We start from the raw sequence: 26,747 nt of genomic DNA, 5'->3' as shown, positions 1-26,747 counted from the left end.
TCGGATAAGGATGTCACCTAAGACCATACTGCGGTATCGGACGAGTAACTCCACACCGTTTTTGTTTATCATTAGAATGTGACATGGGTGCCTGGGTGACTCAGTCAGTTAAGCACCTGGCTCTTGAGCTCAGCTCAGGTCTTGATCTCGGGGTCGTGAGTCCCAAGCCCCGTGTTGGGCTCCGTGCTGAGCGTGAAGCCTACTTAAAAAATAAAGAAAAAACAAAGTGACGTCAGGGGGGTTTGGCAGAGACTCTCCTCACCTGCCAAAGGGCTCAGTTGTGAGCACAAAGGACAGAAAACCTGAAGGTCCTGGATTTTGACACAGTGAACACCTTACTCCGTAAATATGGTTTCCAGTTCCTTTTCTAAAACACCCAAGTCTAGAGGGATAGTTTTCTTACACTCCATGGACTTTTGAACATTTTGTACTGTGTTCCTGGGAAATCTATTAAAAAGTGCTAAAGTTGTCTTATGCTTGCAATAGAATAAATAGCAAACCTTGGCTACTGGGTCAGGTTTTACTTGGGACAGGTAAAAGTCGTCCAACTTGAACCCAAGCTTAGCCTTCTCTGAAGGACAAAAACCTAGAGAACCTTCAGACCCCTAGGGAAAGCAAGGGCCATACTGCCTGGACAGGGACTTGAACCCTGGACCCTCAGATTAAAAGTCTGATGCTCTGCCAACTGAGCTACCCAGGCTCTTGGAGTACAGCCCTGTCCAGATGCATAAATAAGATCGAAACTACTTCAGCTCAACAGTGTGGTCGATTCATCCTTGCATTCAGGAAAGGCAGCTGAACAGGCGTTTCACCTCTATAGTCAGTCAGTTCACTCAGCACCTGTTTATGTTTTCTGTAGGTAGAGAAGGAATGTACATCTAGAAAACAACAGAGAAGGAATATACATCCAGAAAACAATCCTTATTTGAGTACAGTTGTAGAAGAGGAAGATAAACAAAAGCAACCGCTTGTTTCCAGTAAATATTTATGGAATGCTTAGTGAAATCTTTAATCCCTTATTTACGGGGCACCGAGAAATAACCAAAAAGGATACAAAGAGGAACAAAGAAACAATAAAAATGTAAATAACTAACAAAGAACAAGAGAAGAAAGGTGAAAAGCAACCAGGGGAGAACGATGGTAAGAATCTGAGAAATTTGGGAACATCTGCCAATTTTTTTTTCTTGGTGTAAGAAAAAAATGAGTCATTAAAAAGGAAGAGAAATGCCGTGGTGACTGTGAGTGGCCCTACTTTGTACCCTGGGCTGGTGTTCTTAACCCCTGAAAGAATGTTGGCAATTTAGTATTCCCTGTTACATTTTTTTTCAGTGGACATGTAACATTTTTCTTCACATGTTTAAATTCTTCCAAAGGGTGTTGTGACTTGTACCAAAGAAATCTAAAAGGTAACTTAATACTTAGCCACATGCCTCCGGCCACCTGAGCGGCTCGGTTGGTTAAGTGGCAGAGTTGAGGTCAGGTCCTGATCTCACAGGATGTATGTTCAAGCCCCGCAAGGGGTTCCGTGCTGGCAGCGGGGCCTGCTTTGGATTCTCTCTCTTGCTCTCTGCCACTCCTTGCTTGCGCTGTCTCTCTCACAGATAATTAAACATTAAAAATATACTTCGCGATATCCCTTGTGACAGAGAGACCTCTTCTTTAATCTTCCGTGGAAGAGTTTACTTGGATCCTTTATCCCCTTGAATTCGTTATTTCCACTTCATGTCTCCCATGGAACTTTATCCCAATACTGTCATTTTGTATTTGGTCTTTCTTGATCTTCCTACCACACGCTTCTAGGAGCCAAAGACAGGTATAAGCATTGAAATCTGATGTTATTTCCTGCGACCCCAAATCTGTGTTAAAAACACTTCCCGTGGGTTGTGTTCTATTTGCACCTGCCTTAGTGGGAGACGTAATGGACGTGCATGTGGAATTCGTTACCCCCCTCCCCCTCATCGCCCCCCAAAGAAATCGTGGAAGGGACCCAGTCCTCCAGCAGGAGAGTGTGACAGCGAGGCTGGAGCGCACGGGGACAGTGACCTTCCTATTGTCTCATGTCCTCCCTTGATTCTCCGCTTTGCAGGCGCGGTCACCCTGGAACTCCTTCCCCTTTCCCCATTTGCCAGCCGCTGCTTGTGCTTTGGATCTCAGTTCAGACACCACCCATCACCTCCTTCTGGAAGCTTTTGCGGACGCCTCAAGACTGGCTTTGCAGCTCCCGGAATACACCCAGGATTCCTGGGGTTATTTCCGTGTCATTAACAGCACTTGTTACATGATGTGGTATCACTCCCTGGTTTGTCCCTTCCCGGGGCATGGCCGTGTTCGGGGCCCAGTCCTCAAATGCCGCGTATGTGCAAATGCCTCTTTTCATCTCGGACTATGCCTTCTAACTCCAGCTTCACAGATGCAATCGCTTCCTGCACAGGTATTTTACACTTGCCGCCGTCCGAAACTGGGCTCCTGGCCCCCCTCCCCAGTCTGGCTCCTCACCCGTCTTCCCCAACTATAACCCGTCTGTGCCGTGCTGTCCCACTGGAACGCCCATCTTCCCTTGCCTGCCGCCGAGATTTGTGCAACAGACCCGTCACTGGTCTCCTGTTTCAATGTTCCTTGCCTTCTTCCTGTCTACACAGAATGAGGGCAGAACTCTCCAGGGGCGCCCCTCTCATTCGGATAAAAGCCCAGCTGCTTCTAGTGACCTCCCTCCCCTCCCCGTCTTCTCCAGCCACAGCGCCTCCTGCTGGTGCTGAGACAGGCATGAACCACGCCTGCTCCGGGCTCAGGCCTTCGCCCTTGCTGTGTGCTCTGCTCCGAAAGCTCTTTCTTCCCAAAGATGCGCCCAACTCGTTTCCTCCTGTCCTTCAGGCCTTTGCTCAAATAGCACTTGCTCAGTGAAATCTTACCTGCTCAACATACGTAAAATTTCAAACCACTTTTTTTTTTATTTTTTTTTTTAACGTTTATTCATGTTTTGAGAGACAGAGAGGGACAGAGCATGAGCAAGAAAGGGAGACACAGAATCCGAAGCGGGCTCCAGGCTCTGAGCTGTCAGCATGGAGCCCGACACGGGGCTCGAACTCACAAACTGTGGGATCATGACCTAAGCCCAAGTGGGATGCTCCACCGACTGAGCCACCCAGGCGCCCCTCAAACCACTTTTTAAAAGTTGTCCCCATCATCTTCCTGCTTTATTTCTTATAAGTGCATATACTACATACTTTTTCACTCATTTGTCTGAATTTCCCACGAGCATGCGAATTCCACGGGACAGAGACTTTTGCCCATTTTGTTGACAGCCATCGTCCCGGGGTCCAGAGGAACGCATGTCCTCTGCGGCTACACCTTAATAATTGTTAAGTGCGTGTTGAGCGAATGGCCTACCAGCCACGCAGTAAACAAGTTTCCAGCAGGAGGACGTGTGAACACGTTTCAAGAGTTTAAGACCGAAAGAGGACACGGATGGTCTTTTCCTCGGTAGAGTGTTCTAGGCTCTGCTTACATGGCTCCTGGTCGTGTGTCTCAACCTGAGCTGCCCACCGTGGGGTCTTCTGTCTAATCATGTGGCCTGACCGCGCTGGTCGGTGCTGGTGCAGGAGCCACAGCTTGTGGTGGGACTTCCCACCTGAGACTTCCTGTCTGCACACGTCGTCTCCGTGGTCATTCGTTCTCCCCCTTTCCAAACCTTTAGGTCGCCAAGGAATAAACCCTGACTCCTGAGCCGCTTATTTTTTATTTTTGAAAGAGAGAGCGAGCGCGCGCGAGTGGAGGAGGGGCGGGGGAGGGGGGGGACAGAGGATCCAAAAGGGGGCTCCACGCTGACAGCTGTGAACCCGACGCGGGGCTCGAACTCATGAACCGCGAGATCATGACCTGAGTCGAAGTTGGACACTCAACCCACTGAGCCACCCAGGTGCCCCATGGGCCTTGATTTTGATACTTCAAACAACATTTTGGAAACTGTCGACATTACAGTCACTGCGTAGTTACATTCTTAATACATTTCACCACGTGCACATATGTTAATTTTGTCTCCTTTTGAAACTTACATAAGTATAATCGTACTAAATGTTTCCTTTGTGTCTTCCTTTCACAGTATTATGTTTGTAAGGTTCATCCGTATCGTTCTCTGTAGCTCTGATCTGTTGTCAGCTGCTGAATAGTGTTTGACACTGTTTATTGGCGTTGGTGCAAATGTCCACTCGGGTTGTTTCCAATTGTGGCTCTACAAACACCACTACTGTGAAAATTTGGATACTCGTCTCCTGCTGTATGTGTGCACGTGTTTCTCCCGGGGAAACGTCTAGGATAACGCGGTGTGTATATCTTCAACTGATGAAAGTCCAGCTGTCTCCCACGGTATTTGTGTCAGTTTAGACTCTGAATAGTAGTGATCGAAGCTATTACTTCACATCCTCGCCAATAATTAGTATTTCTTGTCTTTTTAATTTTAGCAATTCTGGTGGAAGATCAGTAGCATCTAATTGCAGGATTACTTTGCCTTTTCTTAGTTTTCTAATAAGGTTGATTGCTGTAGTTGTTTTAAAGTATGTGCACAAATTCTTTGGCAGTCTGTCCGGTCCGCAGAAAGTGGTCCAAATTCCCTCTCCTTGACCGGGGGCCCTGGTGACTCGTCTCTAACTGAGTGAGGCAGAAGGGACACTGTTGACATCTCAGGCTAAACATCTGCCTGGCTCCCTCTCTCTCTGGGAGTCACAGACTTCATAGTCCTAGAGGCTCTTTCTGAATTCTGAGTTTTCACGCTAGTCCTCTGTAGGTTACTTCCGTCACAAACATCCCCTCCCATTTTGTGAGTTAGGTTCATTCTTTCGTAGTGCTTTTTGATGAACAAATTCTTCATTTCACTTATTCTTAAAATAATTTGTAAATTTAATCTCGTTAAGTCAATCCACTTTTCCTATGTTTATTTTTAAAACATTTTTTTTAATTTTTTTTTTCCCAACGTTTATTTATTTTTGGGACAGAGAGAGACAGAGCATGAACGGGGGAGAGGCAGAGAGAGAGGGAGACACAGAATCAGAAACAGGCTCCAGGCTCTGAGCCATCAGCCCAGAGCCTGACGCGGGGCTCGAACTCACGGACCGCGAGATCGTGACCTGGCTGAAGTCGGACGCTTAACCGACTGCGCCACCCAGGCGCCCCTAAAACATTTTTTTAATGTTTATTATTTTTGAGGGAGAGACGGAGTGCGAGCGGGGGAGGGGCAGAGAGAGAGAGGGAGACACAGAACGTGAAGCAGGCTCCAGGCTCCAAGCTGTCATCACAGAGCCCGACGAGGGGCTCAAACCCATGAACTATGAGATCATGATCTGAGTCAAAGTCAGACGCTTAACTGACTGAGCCACCCAGGTGCCCCCACTTTTCCTATATTTAGTGCTGTTGTGTCTTATTCCTTATTCTTGTCCAAAAGTCCCCGGTGTGTATTTTTTATCTTCTCTTCTAAATGCGTTATAGTTTTGTCTTTTACATCGCAGCATTAACGCACCTGGAATTAGCTCTTAGGTATGGTGTATATTTTTCTCATATAGATATGTAATTAAGCCAGCACAATTTCCTCTCCGTACTCCTCTGCATCCCATTTGTTAAATACAGAATGTGCTCCTCTTTTGTTCCATTGATCCATTGATCCTTGCACGGACACCACGCTGTGTGCCTTCATGAGGTTTTAGGGGGAGGGTTTTTTTTTTTTTCATTGAAGAAAAATTGGCATATAACATTAGTAGCAGGTGCACTACATAATAGCTTGGTATTTGTATACAATAGGAAGTTATCACCGTACAAGTGATGCCTTCCACCCATCCTCCAGCCCCCTTCCCCTCGACAACTACCAGTCTGCTTTCTGTATCTGTGAGTTTTGTTTTGTGTGTTCATTTGCTTTGTGTTTTAGAATGCACATGAGGTGAGATCAGACAGCACTTCTCTGACTTGGTTCCCTCCACCCGCGTGGAGCGTGGCCCAGGGCTGAGCGAGGGGCTCCCGGGAGCCCAGGTGATGCAGGCCAGGGGCGCTGGGGACCCGCACTCGGGGCGGCAGTGTTCCCCTGTGCCCCTGAAGTAGCGAGACGGTGCTCACCAGCACCTCCGTCATCTGGAGATAGTCCCAACTGCTCCCTGCCCCTCCGGCAGCCACCGTGAGATTAGCAGTGATCTCCTTTACCAGGAATCCGGGCAGCTCTGGAGGAGAGAGTCAGCCCGGGGACCTTGAAAACCAGGGTATCTCAGGCCCCAGAGCCCCTGGGGCCCCCGGACAGAAGCGCCTCTTGCTCCCCAAGCCAGATGTTCTAGGGGTGTCCCCGCCCCAGCACCGGTCCCCAGGTTCAGGGGTGCCTGCGGTGGGACACACACCCCTCCCTGCTCAGGGAGAAGTCCCCGCCCTCGAGGTCCCTCCTGTCGTGTGTCTGCTCCCCGGAGGTGGGGGTCTTGGGTGAAACCGCATCTCCCCTCCCCTGCCCACCCGCCTTGGCCTTTTCCTCCCTTGCTGTGGAGGGCTCCGCTCAGCTGGATTTCGGGTCTCTTTCGGCCTTATCGCTTTGGTTTCCAGATAGGCTGGAGGAAAACCGGTGCTCCAGTTTCCCGGACAGACTTGTGTGAAGAGCGCACGAGCACACGCCAACCCAGACCTTCACCCGGCTTGAAACCCGTTTGAGATATCCTTGGTCACGTGCCTGCTTTGGGGGTGCCTGTACTTGGCTTGGTGCTCAGCTCTGGGCGCATCGCGTGGCGAGAAAGGCCTTATAGTAAACGTTAATGCATTTAGAAATCAGCTGAATTTCCCCTTGCGGATGGGGAGCACGGCCTGCCCCTCCTGAGAGCGCCTGGCCTGTGCAGACCCCTCTCCCTGCTTCCCCTGTTCCCCGGCGGCCCTAGGGGACCACCTGCCGGCCTGCCCTCCAGACTGAACTCCTGGGCCCTGCGTTATGAAGCCAGGGCGTTTCTACTGCAATGTCAGCGACAAGGAGCGCAACCACTCTGAGATCACAGCTGGCTGTTTATTACCATTCTCCCCTTTAGAACGACACATGACTTTGCTCCTTCTCCTTCTGCAGGACATGAGGTCACAGCGGTGGGGTTTGGGAGTGGTGCTGGGGTCCAGAGCCCATGGCCAAGAGAGAATTCTTGAGGTGTCCTCAGGGCAAAAAGGTGGTTTTATTAAAGCTTGGGGACAGGACATGTGGGCAGGAAGAGCTGTCCCAGGACCATGAGCAGAGACGATTATACACCATGGGGTTGGGGGAGGTAAAGTCACGGGGAGGTTTCCAGCGGGACTTTCATACCTACGGAAGACTCACAGGATGCAGGAGAGCCAGCCATCCTCAAGCCAAGGTTGTCTTCCCCTCTAGCAAAGCATTAGCATTAAGACAGTAGGAGCTCCTGGGGGAATGGTGTACTCTGTCTTTGCCTGAGTACTTGTCAAAGGGCTGCAGGTTCTAAGGAAAGTTGATTTTACCTGCCATTTCCTCCTGCCTTTGTTCCCATATCACTATGGCCCGTTTACGGTCAATGGGATATGAGTAACATAATGCACAAAACTTCCAGATGAGGTCACACTCCTAGTGGGAGAGAGATGTCCTTTCACGTCTGCCGTCTTGAAGAGGGAGAAGATGCCTGGATGGCAAGGCCAAGGCACACAGCGAGGATGGTGGGGCAACGAGACTGAAAGCCTGTGTTCCTGCCATCTTGGAGCTCCCATGCCCAGGGAGCCCCCGTGCTCATGTGCATAATCTGTGTGCCACCACTGGTCTGGGTCTGTTACGAGAGACACCCCGAATCCTAACAAATGCAAACTCTCTGAATACGGAGCCAAACCTGGTTGCTAAGGGGTTGATAAAGGAAATCATCTAGGTATAACACACATAACGCATGCTTCCTCAGTCAATGGCAAACAGCACCTTCCTTTCCTGAGTCACGGCACCTGCTTCCCTCCTGCGGTGCTCCCGAGCACTGCCCTCCCTCAGTCAGCGCCCCTACAGCACCCTCCCTCCCTCCGTCAGTGCTCCCACAGCATCCGCCCTCCCTCCATTAGGGCTCGCACGGTGGCTGCCCTCCCTCCGTCAGTGCTCCCAGGGTGACCACCCTCCCTCTCTCAATGGTCCCACAGTACCTGCCTTCCCTCTGACAATGCTCCCATGGTGTCCTTCATCCTTCCTTCAGTGAGTGCTCCCACAGCACCACCCTCCCTCTGTCAGTGCTCCCACAGGGCCCGCCCTCTCTCCTTCTGTGCTCCCACAGCATCGACCTTTCCTCAGTGAGTGCTCCCACAGGGCCCACCATCCCTTCATCAGTGCTCCCATGGTACCTGCCCTTCTTTAGTCAGTGGTAAACAGCATCTTCCCTTCCTCAATCAATGAAGATTATTGAACATCTACTATATTTCTACTTTGACTTAGTTTCTGTGAAGGTTTAAAACTAAGGTATAGAACCTACTTTCCATATTCCTACTGAGCATCAAGGAACCACTAGGTACTAAAAAGTCCATGTGAATAAATGTTACAGAAATGCAAAGAAAAAAGAGATGAGTGCTGCTCACCATCATCACCACCATCATCACCATCACCACCATCATCACCAGCATCATCACCATCATCACTGTCATCACCATCATCATACCATCACCACCATCATTACCATCATCATCACCATCACCACCACCACCACCACCACCATCATCATCACCATCACCACCATCACCACCATCACCACCATCATCACCATCATAATCACCATCACCACCATCATCACCATCACCACCACCACCACCATCATCATCACCATCACCACCATCAGCATCATCACCACCATCATCACCATCACCACCATCATCACCAGCATCATCACCGTCATCACTGTCATCACCACCATCATCATACCATCACCACCATCATCACCATCATCATCACCATCACCACCATCACCACCACCACCATCATCACCATCATCATCACCATCACCACCATCACCATTATCATCACCATCACCACCATCACCATCACCACCATCATCACCATCACCACCACCACCACCACCACCATCATCATCACCATCACCACCATCATCACCATCATCATCACCATCACCACCATCATCACCATCACCACCACCACCATCATCATCACCACCATCATCACCATTATCACCATCACCACCATCATCACCATCACCACCACCACCATCATCATCACCACCATCATCACCATCATCACCATCACCACCACCACCACCACCACCATCATCATCACCATCACCACCATCACCATTATCATCACCATCACCACCATCATCACCACCATCATCATACCATCACCAGCATCATCACCATCATCACTGTCATCACCATCATCATACCATCACCACCATCATTACCATCATCATCACCATCACCACCATCATCACCATCACCACCACCACCACCACCACCACCATCATCATCACCATCACCACCATCACCACCATCACCACCATCATCACCATCATAATCACCATCACCACCATCATCACCATCACCACCACCACCACCATCATCATCACCATCACCACCATCATCACCATCACCACCACCACCATCATCATCACCACCATCATCACCATCATCACCATCATCACCATCACCACCACCACCACCACCACCATCATCATCACCATCACCACCATCACCATTATCATCACCATCACCACCATCATCACCACCATCACCATCACCACCATCATCACCATCACCACCACCACCACCACCATCATCACCATCACCACCATCATCACCATCATCATCACCATCACCACCATCATCACCATCACCACCACCACCATCATCATCACCACCATCATCACCATCATCACCATCACCACCACCACCACCACCACCATCATCATCACCATCACCACCATCACCATTATCATCACCATCACCACCATCATCACCACCATCATCATACCATCACCAGCATCATCACCATCATCACTGTCATCACCATCATCATACCATCACCACCATCATTACCATCATCATCACCATCACCACCATCATCACCATCACCACCACCACCACCACCACCACCACCATCATCATCACCATCACCACCATCACCACCATCACCACCATCATCACCATCATAATCACCACCACCACCACCACCATCATCATCACCATCACCACCATCATCACCATCACCACCACCACCACCACCACCACCACCACCATCATCATCACCATCACCACCATCACCACCATCACCACCATCATCACCATCATAATCACCACCACCACCACCACCATCATCATCACCATCACCACCATCATCACCATCACCACCACCACCATCATCATCACCACCATCATCACCATCATCACCATCATCACCATCACCACCACCACCACCATCATCATCACCATCACCACCATCACCATTATCATCACCATCACCACCATCACCATCACCACCATCATCACCATCACCACCACCACCACCACCACCACCATCATCACCATCACCACCATCATCACCATCATCATCACCATCACCACCATCATCACCATCACCACCACCACCATCATCATCACCACCATCATCATCACCACCATCATCACCATCATCACCATCACCACCACCACCACCACCACCATCATCATCACCATCACCACATCACCATTATCATCACCATCACCACCATCATCACCACCATCACCATCACCACCATCATCACCATCACCACCACCACCACCACCACCATCATCACCATCACCCCATCATCACCATCGTCATCACCATCATCATCACCATCATCACCACCACCACCCGACACTGTGTGTGTGCCAGGCCATAAGATGAAGCTTGAAAGAGACAGGGCTGAGAAAGGTAAACAAGAAGGGTATACTAAGTGCAGTTAGCACATGGTCAGAGTGTTGGGAAGCAGGAGAGAAAGTGAGAACCGCCTGGCTGAAATGTGTCTCCGTGGGAAAGCGATGTTTGCTGCAGGGGGAAACAGGCTGAGAAAGCAACAACAAAAATGCCACAAAACAGCTTTATGACAGTCTTAAACTTGTGCTCAGAGTTTTTAAATCCATTGCATAATTTGCTAAAGTAGTCTCCTATTCCAAAACCATTAAATTTGCTTAGTTATCAAATTCCTTTTAAATATTGTTTCTTTGATTATAAAACAATGCACAGGCATGACAGAAAATCTGGAAAAAAATTAACTGGTCAACTTAGTATCACAGGCTTCTGAAATAAATCTTCATAGTTTCAGGCTATTGTCTCTGTAATCACAGGAAAAAGACCAGAGACCAACAGACTTTCCTAGATCAACATTCATTTTCATTCACGTGGCCTTTACATATTTAGGTGGAAATGGCAAATACACTTTCCAATTTCATCTGTTCTTAGAAATCTGCTCGAGACTTTAGAACTGCTTTCCAGTTCCTTTTCACTTGGGACATGATAGCAACCAATTGAACTTAATAGAGAAAATTTATATTGCACCATTAAGTTTGGGTGGATTCTAGGTAACCCAGCCTTTACCAATAATTTGATTCATTCTTTTTGAGGTTTTATCCAACACCATATTTTTAATCAAGAAAAGATCCCAACCTTCCTACTGCAATAATTAACAGAATTCATATTACTTTATCTCTTAATTTCCTTGAATAGTCATAGTATGTTTAATTTTGGAGGACCCATGGTAATAAATAGTGTGCAGGCCATATCTTTACTGAATCCATAATGATGGCCACATCCTCACAATGTAAATCAGAACTGTTGTAGAATAAATAGGTCACAATTTAAGAATCACCTCTGTAAAAGCCTACATTGGTAATAAATAACATAAATGTGGATCTTAAAGATCAATTAGTCAGACCTTCAAATTTTTCAGGCGAGTAAATTAAGGTTTAAAGAGGTAAAGTGACTTACCCTAAAGTAAGTAATGCACTTAGTTAGTAATAGAGCTGAGATTAGAACCCAGGACCTCTAAAACCCATAAATGCGCTCTTCCCACTAAGCCATGTGGCCACTCTAGTTGACAGTTTTCATGATCCTTCTGTTTCCCTGGTCTCCACGGCAGCCAGACTCTCAAGGCATTCAGAGGATTTCTCTCCAGTGTAAGATTTTTCGTGTTGAACAGAAGAGTTTTGCTTAACGGTTTTCTTACAGGCAGTGTGTATATTTGCTTTCTCGGCACTGTGAATTTTCTGGTGTTTTGTAAGATACGTGCTCTGGCTAAAGGCTTTTCCACATTCATTACATTTGTAGAGTTTCTCTTCGGTATGAGTCTTCTGATGTTTTTTAAGGTCTGTCCTCCGGCTGAAGGCTCTCCCACATTCACTGCATGCATAAGGCTTCTCTCCAGTATGAATGATTTGATGTTGAATGAGGCCTGAGCAGTAACTAAAGGCTTTTCCGCATTCACTACATGTATAGGATTTTTCACTAGAATGAGTCTTCTGGTGATTTCTGAGGTTCGTACTCTGACTGAAGGCTTTTCCACATACGTTACACTTATAGGGTTTCTCTCCAGTGTGAGTTCTCTGATGTTGAGTAAGTGCTGACCTATCACCAAAGGCTTTTCCGCAGTCACTGCATTTATAGGGCTTCTCTCCAGTATGAATTCTCTTATGTTGAATAAGGGCTGAACAGAAACTGAAAGCTTTCCCACAATCATTACATTCGTAGGGCTTCTCACCAGTGTGAGTTCTCTGATGCTGGATATGCCCTGAGCGGTCACTGAAAGCTTTCCCACATTCATTACACCTGTAGGGTTTTTCTCCAGTGTGAACCCTCATGTGTTGCGTAAGGAATGAACTCTGGGCAAAAGTTTTCTCACACTCATGACATTTATATGGTTTATCTCCCGTGTGACTTCTCTGATGTTGAGTAAGGTATGTGCTTCTGCTGAAGGTTTTTCCACATTCCTTACATTCGTAGGGTTTCTCCCCAGTATGAGTTCTTTGATGGCGAGTGAGCGCTGAGTAGTTACCAAAGGCTTTCCCACATTCACGACACTCATAGGGCTTCTCCCCAGTGTGAATTCTTTGATGCTGGATAAGGGCTGAACAGTCACTAAAGGCATTCCCACATTCACTGCACCTGTATGGTTTCTCGCCAGTATGTGTTCTCTGGTGTTGAATCAGGTCGGAGCAGTAGCTGAAAGCTTTCCCACAGTCGTTACATTCATGAGGTTTCTCCCCAGTGTGGATGATATGATGTCGAATAAGAGCGGAGTGATCACTGAAGGCTTTTCCACAGGCATTACATTCATAGGGCTTTTCTCCTGTATGAATTCTTTGATGTTGAGTAAGATGTGCACCCTGACTGAAGGTTTTACCACATTCACTGCATTCGTAAGGTTTCTCTCCAGTATGAATTCTCTGATGTAGAGTAAGATGCGTGCTCTGGCTAAAAGCCTTTCCACATTCGAGACATTTATAGGGTTTCTCGCCAGTGTGAATTCTCTGATGCTGAGTAAGGTATGTGCTACGACGAAACGTCTTACCGCACTCAGTGCACTCATAAGGTCTCTCCCCACTATGAATTCTCTGATGTTGAATAAGGACTGAACAATAACTGAAGGCCTTCCCGCATTCGTTGCATTTGTAGGGCTTTTCCCCCGTGTGAGTCTTCTGATGGTTTGTCAGGTGGGAGCTCTGGTTCAATCCCTTTCCGCATTCGTTACCTCTGTAGGCTCGCTCTCCAGTATGCGTCCTTTCATGGGGAATAAGAGTGGTGTGGTCTCTTAAGGCTTTCCCGCATCCACCACATTCACAAGGTCTCTTTCCATCACACTCCCTTTGTATAATTAAGTCTGCGTTTTGCTGGAAGATTTCCCCACGTGTAGCACGTTCACGAACACACTGTTCTACAGGCCCACACTGCTCCGAAACTATTGATTGTACAGTGACAGCTTTTCCAAATTCATTAGCTTCTATACCTCTTTCTTGGGCAGGAATGTCCATGCAGGTGATTTTCTCTCGTCCCAGATGTGCTGATTCTTAAACTGTTCTCTGGGTCTCCAGGTACCTCCCAACACAGACTTTATCTTTGTAAGTTCTTCCGTGTTTATTCCTCGGGATGGAATTTCTTTGAAAATGTCCTGCTGCTGTAGTGTTGACTTCTCGGCTTCAGGTCCAGACTCGTCATCTGCAAGACATGAAAGTCCAAAGCTGGGATAGAAGAAGCTGCTCTGTGAGGAGTGGGGTAATGAAGCTGTAAACACTGAGATCATACAACAGGGGGATGTGAATATTACCTGCTCTCTGGGGAGGAAATGCTAGCGGTGTGCAGGGGTTGGAGCTAAATGAAAGTGACCAAAGGGAATGGAGCCAACACGGTCAGGTGAGAAGGTGGTTCAGGAAAAGTCTAAACTGAAGAGGTTACAAAAAAGAAGAACATGAAGATGAGGAGGTATTAGGAAAGGAGAACTGTGATCAAAGAGAAATGGCTTCTAGGGAGTCTTCTGTGAGAAAAGTACTTAATCAGCATTGAAACTATTATCCTAAAGCCCATTAAGAGCTCTTTAAATGTCTCTTTAAAAAACCTTTTCTTTTGGGGCGCCTGGGTGGCTCCGTCAGTGAAGCGTCCGACTTTGGCTCAGGTCATGATCTCACGGTTCGTGGGTTCGAGCCCCGTGTCGGGCTCTGTGCTGCCGGCTGGGAGCCTGGAGCCTGCTTCCGATTCTGTGTCTCCCTCTCTCTCTGCCCCTCCGCCACTCGCACTCTCTCTCTCTCTCTCTCAAAAATGAATAAACGTTAAAAAAAAGAAAACTTTTCTTTTTGAGCCTGATGTTGGGGGCAGAGATTACATAAAAAGAAAAGCTTAAAAACAACAACAACAAAAACATTTCTTTTAAATTTGTTTTTTTGACTGACACAAAACAATACTTTTACCTAATTCCCCTTTGGTGAATAACTGCTACTGACATTACTGTTTTACATTTCATGTAAGAAGAGGGAAAGAAAAGGAAAGTTGAATAGGGAGAAATCTACTCTTTTGCAATGAAAAATAATTCTCATGGCTTCCCAAGGACAACGTATTTCTTTTTTACTCTCAGTCATGGACAGAAAGACAAGAAGCACTATGAATAGAAGACAAACAAGAGAGATGACCCTTCATCTTCTATGTTAGCGTGTCTGGAAGTAGCCTTTAATTATGGGTTCACGCTTAAGACCGAGTTACCGATGTGCTGGTTGAAAGTTAAGTGCTTGTGTGTAAGGACATGATAAATGATGGGTTTCATCGCAGGACTGCTGGGCACGGACTTGGCTGTTTCATTAGACGACCCCCAAGTGTTAGCACCTACGCAGTCTTTTACTTTGGGCTGGTAAGGTTCCCCAGAAGGGATAGTAAGCAGATTTGTTCACTTAAACATCCGTTTTCAGTGATCACGGCATATCACAGGCAAGCATGAAACACAAGGAATTAGTGGTCTTATTACCTGTATTCCCAACGTTCAACGTTCATTCCTCATGTAACTCATCATTCCTTCTCCTGCCCCCAAAGTCTTTCTTTCCTTCCTGATTTTGCCCACCTAAATCTTGACCATATTTTAGAGCCCCACTCAAATTACATAAGCCCCATGACAGTCTTAACTCCCATTTTCTGGATCTCCCACAATATTGACTGTACTGTTTCAACTTCTAATTTCAATACCTAAAAGCCATGCCTTTTGTTGTTTACCCCTTGTCTGATGTGCACGTATTTGTGTCTCCAGAGTTACTGTTTCTTGTCTTGGGGGGGAAGAAACTTGGAAGACTCTTTTGGCTGTGGAGCTAACAGTTACTGAATTTATTCCGAGCTGACCCACAATATTGACATAGTTAATTCTCCTAAAAACCCTGTGAGGTGGAAAACAGGATCTCCCTTTAAGGGAGGTTCAGGGTGCTGAAGTCACTTGCCTCAAGTTACACGTAAGCCAGAATTCCAGAGCTGAATCTTAATCTCTGCTGCCCTAGGGAGCTGCCTGATGGAGCAGAGGATAATGCGTAAAGACACAGAAAATCCAGAGCTTTAATCCCACTTTTCTACGACTATCTGTGTGACGTCAGGGGAAGCCCTCCCACCTGGCCTCTTTCCAGTCCTCAATACCACTTACGGTGTGAATTTTTTCCAAATAGTTAAATTCTTCTCATACTTTTGAGATGGAGGTCCTTCGTGAGCTGACCCATCACCAGTCAGCCTCGCCATTTGTCACTCTCACACACCCCCTACACTCCAGCCACCCTGTGTCCACTTCCTAGCACTTATCAAGTCTCTCACGTCTCCCTGCACTTGACCTTCTGTCCAGAACTGCCCTTGAACCACCTACTGTTTGCTATGCCGATTCCTGCTCATTCTCCAGGATTCCGTTCTAACGTCACCTGTTCTAGGCTCCTTATCTGTGTTCTCTTAGCCTCTGTCGTCATAAAATAATCGTTCCTACAAATAATAACAGCTAATATTTAACAAGTGCTCATGCTTTGAACAATCACTGTTCTAAGTTCTTTACATGTATTGAATCACTTATCCTTTACTGGAACTCCATGGGTAGAAGCTATTATTGTCTCCTTTTTACGAGTGAGGGAAGGGGCATAAACCCACAAAGCCCTGTGCGCCGACCTCTAGCCACGTGTGGCTGCTGGACACCAGAAACATGGCCACGCCAAACTGAGCTGTACTCTGTGTAAAATACACACCAGATTTTGAAGATTAAAAAAAAAAAAAAGGAAAATGTCTCATTAATAAGTTTTTTTTTTTTTTTATTAATTTTTTTTTTCAACGTTTATTTATTTTTGGGACAGAGAGAGACAGAGCATGAACGGGGGAGGGGCAGAGAGACAGGGAGACACAGAATCGGAAACAGGCTCCAGGCTCTGAGCCATCAGCCCAGAGCCCGACGCGGGGCTCGAACTCCCGGACCGCGAGATCGTGACCTGAGCTGAAGTCAGACGCTTAACCGACTGCGCCACCCAGGCGCCCCTTTTTTCTTTTTTTTTTTTTTTTTAATTTTTAATTTTTTTTATTTTATTATTATTTTTTTTAATAAGTTTTTATACTGATTACGTGTTAAAAAGTTTTACACACACGGGATTCAATAAAAGATATCCTTAAAGTTAATTCTATTTGTTTCTCATTACTTTTCTTAAACATGACTACTAGGAAATTTTTTAAATGACACATGTGGTTTGCATTATATTTCTACTGGTCATGTTGGCTTACAGAGTTTAGGGCATTTGTGCAAAGGCTGCACGGCTAGTAAGTGGCAGAGCCAGGATTAAAGCCAGCCCCAGAGCCCCTTCTTCACCACTGCTCCCATGCTGTGTCCGCACTACTCCATCACGGCACCCACCAGTGTTTTCACTGGACGTTGAGCTTCTGGAGGTCACGGACTAAAGTCTTTAACCTGCGAGCCCTCAACTCCTGGCATGGTTTTTGGCGCACAGACTATTCCTGACGAATGCTTGGCGAGTGGACAAATGCTGGTGGTTTTCTTATGAGAATGCCCCAATGACAGCCGTTTTTAAAGATAAGTCCGGCCAGGTGTGTGTGTGTGCGTGTTTGTTTGTTGGTGTCCTTTTTTGGCAACCAAGCCCTAGAAATTACTTAAAGCTAAAGGTGAGTTAAAGCCATTACCCTAATATTTGGAACAGTACATGTTTGAGAGCATCTACTGCATAAACGCTAAGAGGGATATTCAGCCCGTAAACCAAAACAACCACTGCAGAACAACTTTTCGCAGATACCCGTTAAGAGGCACAAACAGAAACCACTGAAGGAACCCACGGAGGAGTCAGAAAATCAGGTGAACTGGAGCTCTGCGCTGTCACGCACGCACAGCATGAGAAGGTGGCTTCGTGAAGGACAGCGGACTCAATAGATACAAGGAGGCTAAGGAAATCGGACTCTTCTGAAAGAAAAGGAGTAACGCTCTTTGTAAGTACACTGAGTACGGTGGGGAGAGACAGCCGACTCGTAGAATACACAGACACGGCGGGCATGCTGGGCTCCTGACACTGGGAATTTAAAACTACTGTAATTAATAAGCTAAATGGTCGAATGGAGAAAGTAGACAGCAGGCAAGAGCAGATGGGCAGTGTAAGCACAACCAGAGAGACGTGCTAGAGATTTAAAACACAACCAGCAGAAACGAAGAGTGCCTTCGAAGAACTCACTAGCAGACTGGACACCGTTGACAAGACCGTCTCCAAGAGAATGCAGCAACGGGACCCCCAAAACCTAAAAAGCAAAAAGCATAAAGTCTGAAAAAAAAAACAGAACAGACCCTTGGGAACCCTGTCCCAGGTATCTCTTCGTCTGGCTGTTCATCTGTAACCTTTATCGCGTCCTTGACAATCCACTAAATGGTCAACCTAAGCGTTTCCCTGGGTCCTGTGAGCTGTCCTGGCAAATGATCTAATCCAAGGAGGGAGGTCATGGGACCGTCTGACTTGTAGCCAAGCCAGACGGGTCGTGGGCAATCCGGGGACGCGCTACTTGCCACCGGCATCTGAAGTGGGGGGGCCGTCCTGTGAGACTGAGCACGTACCCCCTGGGGTCCTCGCTAGCTCTGATTAGGGTCAGAACTGAACTGGACACCCAGCTGGTGTCACAGAGAATTGCACATTTTACCATTATAATAATGCCTCCTGATTATCTTTCTCCTTCCAAGTATTTTTAGGATACCTCTGCTTCTGGTGCTCGCTTCGACAGCACATTTACTCGGATACCTCTGTTTTGGAATAAATGACTGAATGAATAAACCTTTATTCTTTCAGCCAATATTTATTGAACCCGGTGCTCAATACTGACAATACAGAGCTTAACAAAACATGGTCCCTGATCGCACAGAGCTGAGTGTCTAGGAGATAAACAATAACCAAATAGTCACACAAACAAATGGGTAACTATAGTTGTGACAGGTGTCGTAGAGAAGAGTCGTGTGAGGCCATGAGCGTCTTTAATAAGGCGATCTGACCTGGTCGGGGTTTCGGCGGGGTTTACGTGAAGAGACGATGCTGGACTAAATCCCGAGGGATCAGTAGGAGTCACCAGAGCGACAAGATAAAGAAAAGCGCCCCAAGCAGAGGAAGCAGCAGCTGGTGCGAAGGCAGCATCACCCCAGGGGACACGTGAGGGTGAGACGCTGAAGGAGGCCGCGTGCACGGAGCAGACAAGGTGTATGAACGAACGGGGGGTGGGGGGTGGGTGGAGAATGCCACTGCAGGGGGAGAGGCCAGCTCTGGGAGGTCACAGCCCGGTCTTCAACCTGACACAGGAAGAAGCCATCTCAGAGGAGGGGACAGAAGAGGACAAAAGTAGATCTGGGTGCTAGAAAGGCTCTCTCTCTGGCAGGGAGTAGGGAGGTGGAAAGGCCAGAATGGACACGGAACAGTACTGGTGTGGATGCTGCAGGAATCTAGGCGAGACGAGAACGCGGATTAGAGAGAAAGTGAGCAGAGACAGAAAGAAGGGACACATTGGCAATATGCATAGGAGGCAACGTTGACAGGGCGTGGTGACAAGCTGGACACGCGGGCGAGACAGAAGGGGCTGTAACGGTGCACTTCTGGGTCTCTGGCTAACGTGACTGGGAGATGGGCCTCTTTACCACGACAAGGCACACTGACAGACGACCAAGCGTGTCTTTGGGATTTTTTTTTTTTCCGATTGTTGTCGAAGCGATTAAGTTCTTCAGGATGAAGGAAAATGACACCAGATGGAAATTCTGATCCCCACAAAGAAATTTAAAGTATTAGAAATGGTAAATATCTGGGTAAATTAAAATGTGAGAGCTTGCTTTTATCTAATTTTTTATCATACATACGACTATGTAAAGGAAAAATTATAATACTGCCTAGTACACTTCGTAACATATGTACAGGTAATACATGAGCCAGCTAGAACAAAAGAATGAAGTGTGGCAATTGGACCTATGTGGTTGTAAGGTTTCCACATTTTTACGGGAAGTGAAATGTTAATGCTAAGAAGACTGAAGAATTAAGGATGTATATTGTAATCCCTAGAGGAACTGCTAAAAATAATAATGAAAAGGAGCACAGCTCCTTTTTAGCACAGCTAAAAAGCTAATAGGAAAACTTAAAACAAATATCTAAAAGTATTTAAATGGTCCACAAAACAGAAGAAAAGGAAAATCAGGGGAAAACAAAGGGATGAACAATGGTGAGACAAACCCAAACGTACCAGTAATTACAGTAAACTCAAATAGTCGAAACCAGGGGTTGACAAATTATGGCCTGAGGGCCAATCTGGCCGATACCGGTTTCTGAAAATAAAGTTTTACTGGATCATAGCTGCACCCATTCATTTACACACCGTCTACCGTGGCTTTCTCTTTTTTTTTTTTAACGTTTATTTATTTTTGAGACAGAGAGAGACACAGCATGAACGGGGGAGGGTCAGAGAGAGAGAGACACAGAATCTGAAACAGGCTCCAGGCTCTGAGCTGTCAGCACAGAGCCCAACGCGGGGCTCGAACTCACAGACCGCGAGATCATGACCTGAGCCGAAGTCGGCTGCTTAACCGACTGAGCCACCCAGGCGCCCCCCCCCCCCCCCCCCCCCCGTGGCTTTCTCTTTATTGGCAGAGTTGAGTGAATGGCCCACCGAGGCTGGAGTATTTACCATTTGGCTCTTAAAGGAAAACGTCTGTCTAATCCTCCCCTAAGCTCTCCAATTAAAAGGCAGAGATCAAGATAGAGAAGACAAACTATATATTTTCTACAAGAGACATTACTTCCTATGTGAAGTCATAGATCAAGGGTAAATGGATAGAGACAGATTTATTATGCAAACTGCAAGAAGGCTGGATGGCTATATTGTCAGATAATAACAGATTTCAAGATAGAATATTGTCAGAGCTGAAGAGGGACGTTTCTTCATGTTCAACAGCCATCTCTCAACAATTGACCAAATGCACTTTAAAAAACAGTAAGGACACAGAAGATCTGAATGACATTGCCAGACACCTTGACCTGTTTGCTATTTAGTACACAACATCGGACGACTGCTGAATCCACACTTTAAGTCCCCAGGGACATTGACTAGGACAGACCAGATGCCAGGCCAGAACAATTCTCAGTAGGTTTAAACAGATGGGAATCAGCAGCCGAGCTGGGACTTGCCCTTCTAGCCACAATGAACTTGTAGCCAGTGAAGTAACAAGAAGCAGGCTTATCCTCCTGCCTGGAATAACCAAGAAATATATGAACAAGGACAAAACTGGAGGTGACAATATGGATTCGACAGAGGACAAAATATATAAAACAATGGTAAGATACCAGACATCCAGTAATAAAGGTGACCCCTGCCCTGGTGTGGTAGGCAGCCTATGAGATGACCCTCAATGACCCGGGACCCATTCCCAGCCTTGTATAATTCCCTTCTCTTGAGTAACATGTGTCAACCAATAAAATATTGCAACACTGAGGGAATGATGAGGTTACTAAAGAATGTTATTTCCGTCCTAGTGGTGGACTCTTTCTCTTGCTGACTCTGAAGAGGCTGAAACACTGGAGGTCTGTGTGGCACGGAACCGAAGGTGACCTCCATCCACGAGCCGACAAGAAGCTAAGTTCCTCGGTCCAAGAACTCAACAAACTGAATCCTGCCAACAACCACTTAAGTAAGTCAGGAAGTGAATCTTTCCCCGCTTGAGCCTTCGGATAAGATCTCAGACCTCGCTGATGCCTTGATTGCAGCCCTTGCAAAAGACTGTGAAGGAGAGGATCCAGTTAAGCCGTGTTCCATTCCTGACCCTGGGATAATGATGCATGTTGTTTTAAGCCCGCAAAGTGTAGGGGGTGACTTGTTATATAGCAAGAGATAACTAATCTCTCCAACTGCCTGCCTGCAGAGTTTCCAGGCTGTAGCATAGGGTTAGGGAATCCATATGTAAGAACTGAACAGGGGGAGTGCGGAGTCTGGGGAGGCCCGTGTGGCCAGAGTTTGCTGAACAGAGTAGTGAGAAAAGAGACTTGTAGAGAGAACTCTGGAGATCTTCAGAGGGCCCCCCTTGAGTATTTAGCAAGGCATACATCACCATATGCGTGCGAGGAAACTACTCAAGGCCAGGAAAAGAACTATTTAAAAGTATTAGAGCTAACGGTACACAGAGCTCACACAGGGCCCATTTTGACAGCCAAACTAGGAAACTGCACGATACATGAAATACTGCATTGAATCCATAGAACGGTCATCTTAGCATGAGGAAAAAATTAGCCCTAGGCTGAGAACTGCTTCCATCCCACTTAACAAATCTTAAAAGCAAGACCTGGAAGGATCAAATTGTTTCCAAGTATCCCAGATAAAAGCTCAGAAATGCCTTTAGGAACACAAAACTACCTAGCACTCAAAAAGAAAAATTTATAATGCCTGGCATCCAAACAAAGATCACTAGAGGAAAAAACAGAATAAAATTACAACCCACAATGAAAAAGAATCAGTCAAATGAAACTAATCTGAATGAACAGAGGTGAGAATTACAATTAATACAGCTACAGTTCACGTGTCCAAATAAGTAGAGAGCAGTGGAGGAAATTTAAAAAAAAGGTTCAAACAGAATTTCTAGAAACAAAAAACTAATGATCAAGATGAAAAATGCACTGATGGGTCAATGGCAAAGTAGACACTGCAAACATAAAGGTTAGTGAACTTCAGATAGCAACAGAAACATTCCAAAAATAAATAGATAATTTTTTTTAAAAGAATGAACAGCGTGTCAGTGAGGTGGGGGGCAAATTTAAACAGACTAATATTTGTGCACTTGAAATCTACAGACTGGGGGAGTGGGGCAGAAAAAGTATGTCAGGAAATAGTGGCTGAAAACTGTACAAATCTGATGAAAACTACAGACCCACAGACCCAAGAAGTTCAACAAATTCTAAGCTCAGAAACACGGAGAAAACTAAACCAATGCATATAATCATCAATTTAGTCAAAACTAGTGATAAAGAGAAAATCTTAAAAATCAGCCAGAGAGAAAAAAGACACATTGCATACAGAAGAACACAGACAACACGTCAGAAACCAGGCAATCAAGAGGACAATGGAGGAACTTCTTTAAAGTACTTACAAAGAGAAAACTACCTTGTCACCTTAGAACTGTATATACAGAGGAAATGCCTTTCAAAAATGAAAGTAAAATAAAGGCATTTTTCAGATGTAAGAAGACTGAGATCATTCACAATATATTCCCTGAGAAAAATGGAATTAGCAACCAGTCACAATAAGATATCCAGAAAAATCGCCATATAATTAGAAATTAAACAGTGCTAAATCAGTTATTCAAGAAATTACTATTTTTTAAATTTTTTTAAAAAAATTTTTTTTTCAACATTTATTTATTTTTGGGACAGAGAGAGACAGAGCATGAACGGGGGAGGGGCAGAGAGAGAGGGAGACACAGAATCCGAAACAGGCTCCAGGCTCTGAGCCATCAGCCCAGAGCCCGACGTGGGGCTCGAACTCACGGACCGCGAGATCGTGACCTGGCTGAAGTTGGACGCTTAACCGACTGCGCCACCCAGGCGCCCCAGTATTTTTTAAATTTTTAAAAAAGTTTATTTATTTGGTGAGAGAGAGCACAAGTGCATGTGCAGGCACAAGCAGGGGAGGGACAGAGAGGAGGAGGGAGAATCCCAAGTAGGTTCCGCACCATCAGCGTAGAGCCTGATGTGGGGATCGAACTCGCAAACTGCGAGATCATGAGCTGAGCAGAGATCACGAGTCAGGTGCTTAACAGACTGTGCCACCCAGCAGCCCCTTTATTTATCTTCTTATAAAGTTATAAGAAATGTAAGAAAATATTTTGAGCATAATGATAACATACATAACAAATCAAAATTTGTGAGCTACAGCTATAGAAGCACTGAGTAGAACTGTCCACAATAACTTCGGAAATGAGGAAAACTTTCTGTCCCTGGGCTGTCAAATACAGCAGTGGCCATAAGGTTTTGAAATATGGCTAGTACAAGTAAGGAGGTGAGCGCTTCATTTCATTTCATTTTAATTAATTTAACTTTAAATAGCTACCTATGGCTAGGGGGGTCTTCAATCGGACAATACAGTTCTAGATCTTGATTTGCTAGACGTTTCACAACCATAAACAATTGTTAAAACTCGAACCATTCAAATAAAATTGATGAACGGTTAAGCGTCCGACTTCAGCCAGGTCACGATCTCGAGGTCCGTGAGTTCGAGCCCCGCGTCAGGCTCTGGGCTGATGGCTCAGAGCCTGGAGCCTGTTTCCGATTCTGTGTCTCCCTCTCTCTGCCCCTCCCCCGTTCGTGCTCTGTCTCTCTCTGTCCAAAAATAAATAAATGTTGAAAAAAAAAAAAAATTGATGAAGACAATTGTATGTAAAATACACCTCAAAGCTGGGCAAAAAATAGGAAGGGTACAGTTGCGAAGGTGTATAAACTATGAAGAGGGAGAAGGGAAAATTAAAGGTCTTGGAAATGTAGGATGGATGGGATCCAAGGCGCAGACAGAAGGGCCGACAGCCCTCTACTAACATGGGAGGGATAAAGAATGTGATGACACAGATCTGGGCAGATTTATGTTGGTTTCAGCAGGGTGAAAGGGTTCTCAGCCGAGAGACTGTATTTTCCTTGCCATCTGTGAAGAAAATAGAGTGGTTCAAGGTTTGAGGAGGCCAGAACTGAAATCTTCCTTACACACAACCACAGAGTGTTGTTTCTGTTTTCAGTGATTATTTTGTTTTCAATGATTTTTCTATAAAGGCAACTACCATCGAAATCAAGGTACTTTGTTCTGAGTTTTTACTAAGATTCGGTCAGTTTTTTGTTTTTCTTCGTTTTTTGTGTTTTTTTGGGTTTTTTTTTTGGTGGTGTGGGGGGCGCCTGAGTTGCAGTGCGTTCCTTTTTCTTTCTCCTTTATTCTAAAGTTAGGGCATTATATAGCCTTAAGAATTATGTACGTTAGTTTTACCCATTTCATAAATTTCATTTCAGGATAGAAATGAGGGCATTCCACAATACTTGTAATAAAAAAGGGCCTGCTGAGTCTGAAAAAGTGGAGAACCACGGATACGCTGGGTCATTTAACCTCACAGCAACTCCCTGATAAAGTTACTCAAAAAAGTTAAGTAACTGGTCTCAGGTCACCACACAATCAATAAATCTCAAACCAGCATTCAAATTCAGACCGGTTTGCTTTTCAAAACCAGGCTGAATGAAAACTTATGTTCACAGAAAAACCTGTACCTGAACATTTAGAGCAGCATAATTCATAATTACCAAAACCGGGAAACAATCTAAATGTTCTTTAACAGGTAAGCAGATGAAAAACAAACTACGGTCTATCTACTTAGTGGAATATTACTGAGCGATACGGAACTCACACAAGACAAACGAGTCTCCAAGGCCTGGTGCTGAGTGACAGAAGCCAGCCTCAGGAGGTTATACAGTGTCAGATTCCATCTCTAGGACGTTCTGGAAAAGACAAAAGGAGAGACATGGGGCACGGTCTGCGGCTACCGGCGGTTAGCCGTGGGGGGCAGGGGTGACTACGATAAAGGCAGCAGTGGGGGCAGGGGTGACCACGATAAAGGCAGGTGTGTGGAGTGCATCCTGCCGGTGCTGGTGGCTGCACCTGTCCGTACAGCTGTGAGATCGGCACGCCCCCCTGCGGAACGGTGACTTTGAAACTGATCACACCAGGCCTTCTTCCTTGAACCGCGAAGGATAAAAGGTCGGCGTGGGAGGAGGGGTCCCGGGGAGCGACACCGGAGGGGCTTTGCTAGGGGCTCCACACAGATCCCACCTGTCTCCCCACCTTCGCGAAGAGCTCCTCCCCTCGTGCTCTCTGAGCCCCCGGGGAAGCGACAGGACAGTCGTGTCCCCACGTCCCGGCTCCACCTCACCCCCACACCCCGCCCGGCCGAGGTCTCACCTCTCCCGCCGGGGCCTCTCGCAGGCTGCCTCCCGGCGCTACCGCAGCTCTGCTCCCTCAATGGCTCGGGGGGGGGGGGCGAGTCCCCTCCGCTCCTCCCTGCGGGACCCCCAGGCCGCGCGTGGGACCACCAGGGCCGCTAGCGCCGGGCTCCGAGGCCCGGAGGCCGCCTCACCCGGGAGACCGAGCCCCTGGAAGACACCGCGCAGATCCGGGCCCGGAAGGGTGGGCGTGCCGAACCCCGACCCCGCCCCTCTGGAGGGCCACAACTGGCGCAGGTGAAAAGGCGACCCCCCGCCCCTTCCGAAAGGGCAAGGCCCTGCGAAACTTCGGGGCCTGCGAGACCTGACCCACCAGTCCCGAGCCAGGGGCACCGACTACCGGGTCCCCGTCCCAAAGGAACTACGCCTGAGCAGCTCTCGGCTCCACAGGACCCGCTCTTTCTCCGCAAACAATTCCCAGCCACGTCTGCGGCTGCGCGGACTCGACCGGGGGGGGGGGGGGGGGCGGGTCTGCAGACGTCCACGTGACCCTAACTGGGCGGGGTCTGGGCGTGGCCGCTGGGGAGCCGGGCTTGTCTGGGAGAACGTTCGGTATACAGTCCTGGTCTGGTCGGTGCGGCACAGCCTCGGGGAGTGGGGTTTTCGTGAGTAACTCGCGTGCAATTTAGTTCCTCGGTTGTACAGCACTGACTGTGCTCTCGTAAGCGAAGGAGAAAGGAAAATTCCTGCTATCTTCTCTCGACATACATTGAGCCACTAAAATCCCAGAGCCACAGGAAAATCAGATTCCATAGCAAACAGGCAGTGATTATTAAACGCATACTGTGTGC

At 46.9% G+C, this 26,747-nt stretch overlaps 1 protein-coding gene and 1 non-coding gene across 7 annotated transcripts; both read right to left on the bottom strand.

Annotated features, from left to right (window-relative positions):
- Positions 1-627: 627 nt before the first annotated feature.
- TRNAK-UUU lies at positions 628-700 on the bottom strand. The gene has a single exon. It is a non-coding gene; the product is annotated as a tRNA-Lys (tRNA).
- A 10,325-nt stretch (positions 701-11,025) lies between these two features.
- Positions 11,026-26,386, bottom strand: LOC123609408 (zinc finger protein 883-like). 6 transcript variants are annotated; one of them, XM_045500435.1, is made up of 4 exons: positions 25,916-26,386; positions 25,365-25,455; positions 18,157-18,220; positions 11,026-14,149 (listed from the first exon to the last, which is right to left on the bottom strand). In XM_045500435.1, the coding sequence occupies exon 4, from the start codon at positions 13,963-13,965 to the stop codon at positions 12,043-12,045; it is 1,923 nt and encodes a 640-aa protein (XP_045356391.1). In that variant the 5' UTR covers positions 13,966-14,149; positions 18,157-18,220; positions 25,365-25,455; positions 25,916-26,386; the 3' UTR covers positions 11,026-12,042. The 6 variants fall into 6 exon arrangements, 4 of the variants coding, with proteins under 4 accessions (XP_045356391.1, XP_045356393.1, XP_045356392.1 ...); XM_045500437.1 differs by having other exon boundaries at positions 26,270-26,378; XM_045500436.1 differs by lacking the exon at positions 18,157-18,220.
- Between the last annotated feature and the right edge of the window lie 361 nt (positions 26,387-26,747).

The sequence above is a fragment of the Leopardus geoffroyi genome, chromosome B2, assembly GCF_018350155.1.
Source record: "Leopardus geoffroyi isolate Oge1 chromosome B2, O.geoffroyi_Oge1_pat1.0, whole genome shotgun sequence".
In the NCBI taxonomy this organism is placed as follows: domain Eukaryota; kingdom Metazoa; phylum Chordata; class Mammalia; order Carnivora; family Felidae; genus Leopardus; species Leopardus geoffroyi.
This window is presented reverse-complemented; position numbering and strand designations above follow the sequence as displayed.

What these genes read in the sequence shown, in the direction of transcription:
- LOC123609408 (XM_045500435.1), bottom strand. Translation starts at nt 13,965, where the DNA reads ATGGACATTCCTGCCCAAGAAAGAGGTATAGAAGCTAATGAATTTGGA.